This window comes from Mesoplodon densirostris, chromosome X (assembly GCF_025265405.1).
Source record: "Mesoplodon densirostris isolate mMesDen1 chromosome X, mMesDen1 primary haplotype, whole genome shotgun sequence".
In the NCBI taxonomy this organism is placed as follows: domain Eukaryota; kingdom Metazoa; phylum Chordata; class Mammalia; order Artiodactyla; family Ziphiidae; genus Mesoplodon; species Mesoplodon densirostris.
The window spans coordinates 49371435-49375026 of record NC_082681.1 but is presented as its reverse complement, the minus strand read 5'-3'; the positions used below and the strand labels follow the sequence as shown (position 1 = coordinate 49375026).

The 3592-nt window shown below is 44.4% G+C and overlaps 1 protein-coding gene across 1 annotated transcript; it reads left to right on the top strand.

Annotated features, from left to right (window-relative positions):
- The first annotated feature begins 287 nt into the window (after window positions 1-287).
- On the top strand, window positions 288-3025 carry LOC132481569 (melanoma antigen preferentially expressed in tumors-like). Its single transcript, XM_060086434.1, has 4 exons — window positions 288-577; window positions 1308-1634; window positions 1747-1800; window positions 2473-3025. The coding sequence occupies exons 1-4, from the start codon at window positions 288-290 to the stop codon at window positions 3023-3025; spliced, it is 1224 nt and encodes a 407-aa protein (XP_059942417.1).
- Window positions 3026-3592: the final 567 nt, after the last annotated feature.

Here is a 3592-nt window from a genome sequence, read left to right as displayed (position 1 = left end):
CTTACCTCTGATTTCTAATGGCATTTTTATCTCATGTAAGTGTGTGTGTGTGTGTGTGTGTGTGTGCGTGCATGTGTACGTGTTTGTACACATATATAATTAAATATACACACAAGTCCATTTTCATTCTATTCCTATAGTAGAGGTCACTTGAATTGGCCCTATGATTCACCACATACTTATTCAATAAGTATTTTGTCCATAGCTAACCCTGGAAGCAAACAAGTGACTATAGATATCTTCTCAGGATTTCTAAATATTCTCCACTCTGAAGCAGGTTTTTGAAGATGGACCAAAAGACCACAGTCACCCTCCTTGAGCTTGCTGCAAAGAGTCTGCTGAATAATGAGCCTGCAGCTATCCATGCCCTGGACGAAATCCCAAGAGACCTCTTTGTTCCATTGTTCAACGCTGCCTTCTTGGGTGGGCATAAGACGATACTAAAGGCAATGGTGAGGGTTTGGCCTTTTCGCTGTCTCCATATTGGGTCATTGAACACACGGGAGTCACACTATGACATCTTGGAAGCCATGATTGATGGTCTGCAGATGCTCCCTGCCAAGAACTCTTCCTCTTGGTAAGACTATGAGTAGTAGAGACACAGGGAGTCAGCAGGAGGGTATGCTGTAGCCTGGGGCAAGGGAATACCTAACCATCTCCCAACAGTAGACAATGGTGAACACTGCAGTCTTTGCAGAGCTGTCGGTCAGCACTTGGGGTCACCTTCGGGACTCTATTGCTTTATAGTGTTGATTATAGAATAGAGGTGCTTGAGGATACTATGAATGGATTTGAGTGTGATTACACACAAGTGGAATATGGGCATTGAGACAGGGAAAGCCTGGAGGTGAAGGAGGGGGTGGGGAAAGGATGAAAGACGCTGCATTTGTGTGGAAAGAACTTCTTGGTGAATGGCAATGAAGTGAAAACCAGGGTTAAAGTGCACTGTCCCTGCTTCTCATCATTGATCTTGCTGGGTTATATTAAAATCAGCTATCTCTCATGTGTTCTGTCTCTTCCTTTCCTTCCAGGGGGCCCAGACTGAGGATCCTAGATTTAAGGCATGACCCGGACTGTAAGACAATATGCTCTGAGATTGGGACCGCATTCCCTTTCTGTTTTAAGTCATGCCTTTACTCTCAGCACTCTATCCTTAAGATAGAAGAAGCTCAGCATAGTGTCATGTGCCTCGGGATTGGTAATTCCGGGTCTGAGACTCAGTCAGCTCAGGAACCCATGGAATTACTAGTGGATATTTCCCTCAACAGTACCTTGAGAACAGAGCAATTCCTCTCTTTCCTTTGTAGTAAAATTCAGCAGAACTTTGGGTCCTTGCACGTCTGCTGCAGAAATTTGCAAATCGATAGAATGTCTGGCCACAGAAGTATCCTGCAGTTTGTGGATCTGGGTTGCATTGATCACCTGGAAATGGATCAGGCTAATCTGAGTGAAGTCGTCACCCTTTTGGCTCGGGTGATCCACCTTTACAGCCTTACTCTGTACAACATGCCCTATAAATATTTTGAGAGAAGGAACTTCAGATCTTTTCTCCTCTGCCTTGGGCGGCTGGACAATCTCCAGGAGCTCAGCTTATCTTTCTTCTGCCTCACAAATCAGCTGTACAAACTGCTCAGGTGAGGGGGTGGGTAGGAACCTGGGTTCCCCGAACACCTCATTGTTAAGACAGAAGAGACCATGCTTGGATCTTCCTAAGCTCCTTGTAACCCATTTCTCTTTTTGCCTCAGCATAGGCACTGCTGGGATTTTGAATCTAGCCGGGGGAGAGAGGGGTACCTTACGGTGAGCAGCAGATGAGGTTAGAAAAGGAAGCTGTGCTCATACATTCATTCATTCATTCATTCAGTGGCCATGGGCAGACCCTAAAAGAAGTCTGTAAATATATTGGTGAAAAAGACTCAGTCCTTCTCCGATTGGACTTTACAGCTCTCTAGAGCGGAAGAGGAGGCATTCAGATGGAGAAACATTAAGCTATAGGACTAATGCACATGCCCATGGATGGGCCCCAATAGTTAACACTGCCAGATAATTTTGCTCCTGTATTTCCCCCAAGCCTTAGACCCTGAATGGAGAGCTTGTCATCTGGGAACTAGTCAAAGGAAACCCTCAGTTGGCTGCTTTCCCAGACCCATCCTCGCCAAATAAGTGAATCAGATGCAACACTGATTATGTCGTATATACTAAGTGCATGCAATTTCTTCACTTAATCTTTCCCGCAGTTCTTTATAATAATTACTACTGTGCACGTTTTCAAGATTAAATCCCTGTACCTCAGAGTTGTAAAGTAACTTTCTCAGGGTCACAAATGTATAAAGTCTGATCCCAAAGTCCACAATGTTAACCACCTGTTGCAAACCGTGAACACAGTACTTTATTCTAGAGCCTTAGGTACCTATAATTTGGGGCTCATTGCCCTCATTCTTCTGAAATAACCTTATGTTTTTCTCTCTATAGAGTTGTGCCACGTCAGTTGGATACACTGTATCTACCTTACTGTAGCCTTTCTGACAGAGATGTCACTGTCCTGTCCGAGAGCTCTCAGGCCACCCACCTAAGGGTATTGAGTCTCAGTAACAACCATTTCTTCTCCGAAGTTTATGAGCCCCTGCAGACTCTGCTGGAGAAGGTCTCAAGCACCTTGCAACATCTGGAGATAGACAATTGTATGATAACTGATTCTACTCTCTCTGCCATCCTCCCAGCCCTGAGCCACTGTACCCACCTCAATTTCCTTAGCTTTGCCTTCAATCCCATTACGATGCTTGTGCTCAAGAGCCTTCTGCAGCACTTGACATCCTTGATGAAGCTGAAGTATGTGATTTATCCTGTCCCTCTCCATTGCTACGAGGAAGGGAATTTTCATGACAGTTTGGACCGACAGAAACTTGCTGAAGTTCAGGCTCAGTTGGAGGCGATGCTGCACGGGGCACAGCGGGACGACATGAAATGGGTCACTTGTGATTTCCACAGTACAAGGAGGAGATTCAACACTGATGTGTGGCCATGAAAGCGTTCACTTTTTTTTTTTCTGCCTGAAACCCAAGTTTGTAGAGACACGTGTAAAGTTCTACTATTCTACAAAACTGGGGTTCGGAACACTGGATAGGTAAACTGATCTCTATAAAAGAGGAACTTTAAAAAGGAAATAGAGGAATTTGAAAGGTCCGCTGGGTCTCTTGACTGCCCTCTACATCTTCTGGTTACTAACCACAGTGTTGGGTATGTGACATAAGCTGACCCAGTCATGGTACATCATTTCCTTATCCACACTGATTGGTTCACTTATCCATTTATGGGCACTTGACACAAGTCAGATCAATTGAAACTCTTCCTAGAGGTGATAGTTGTTGAATAATTTTACCATCTAGGCACCTGCAAACTTCTTGTGTTTCTGATTACCTCAGGTGTCTTACGAGAAACCATATGCAACTAAAAGGAAACAAACAAACTATGCACACTACCTACTGGTATCCTCATCAGCATATTGCTGCCTGATTTCCCAGGTCTCAGACCCCTGGCTCAGTTATTCCTTATTCCACACACATTCACCAAGCATTTGTTATGATTTAGGTAC

Excerpts from the sequence above, each read along its gene's own strand:
- LOC132481569 (XM_060086434.1), top strand. The coding sequence starts at position 288 with ATGGACCAAAAGACCACAGTCACCCTCCTTGAGCTTGCTGCAAAGAGT. Across the intron at positions 1,635-1,746 it reads CAGCTGTACAAACTGCTCAG|CATAGGCACTGCTGGGATTT; the intron begins GTGAGGGGGTGG and ends TTTTTGCCTCAG. Across the intron at positions 1,801-2,472 it reads GGAGAGAGGGGTACCTTACG|AGTTGTGCCACGTCAGTTGG; the intron begins GTGAGCAGCAGA and ends TTCTCTCTATAG.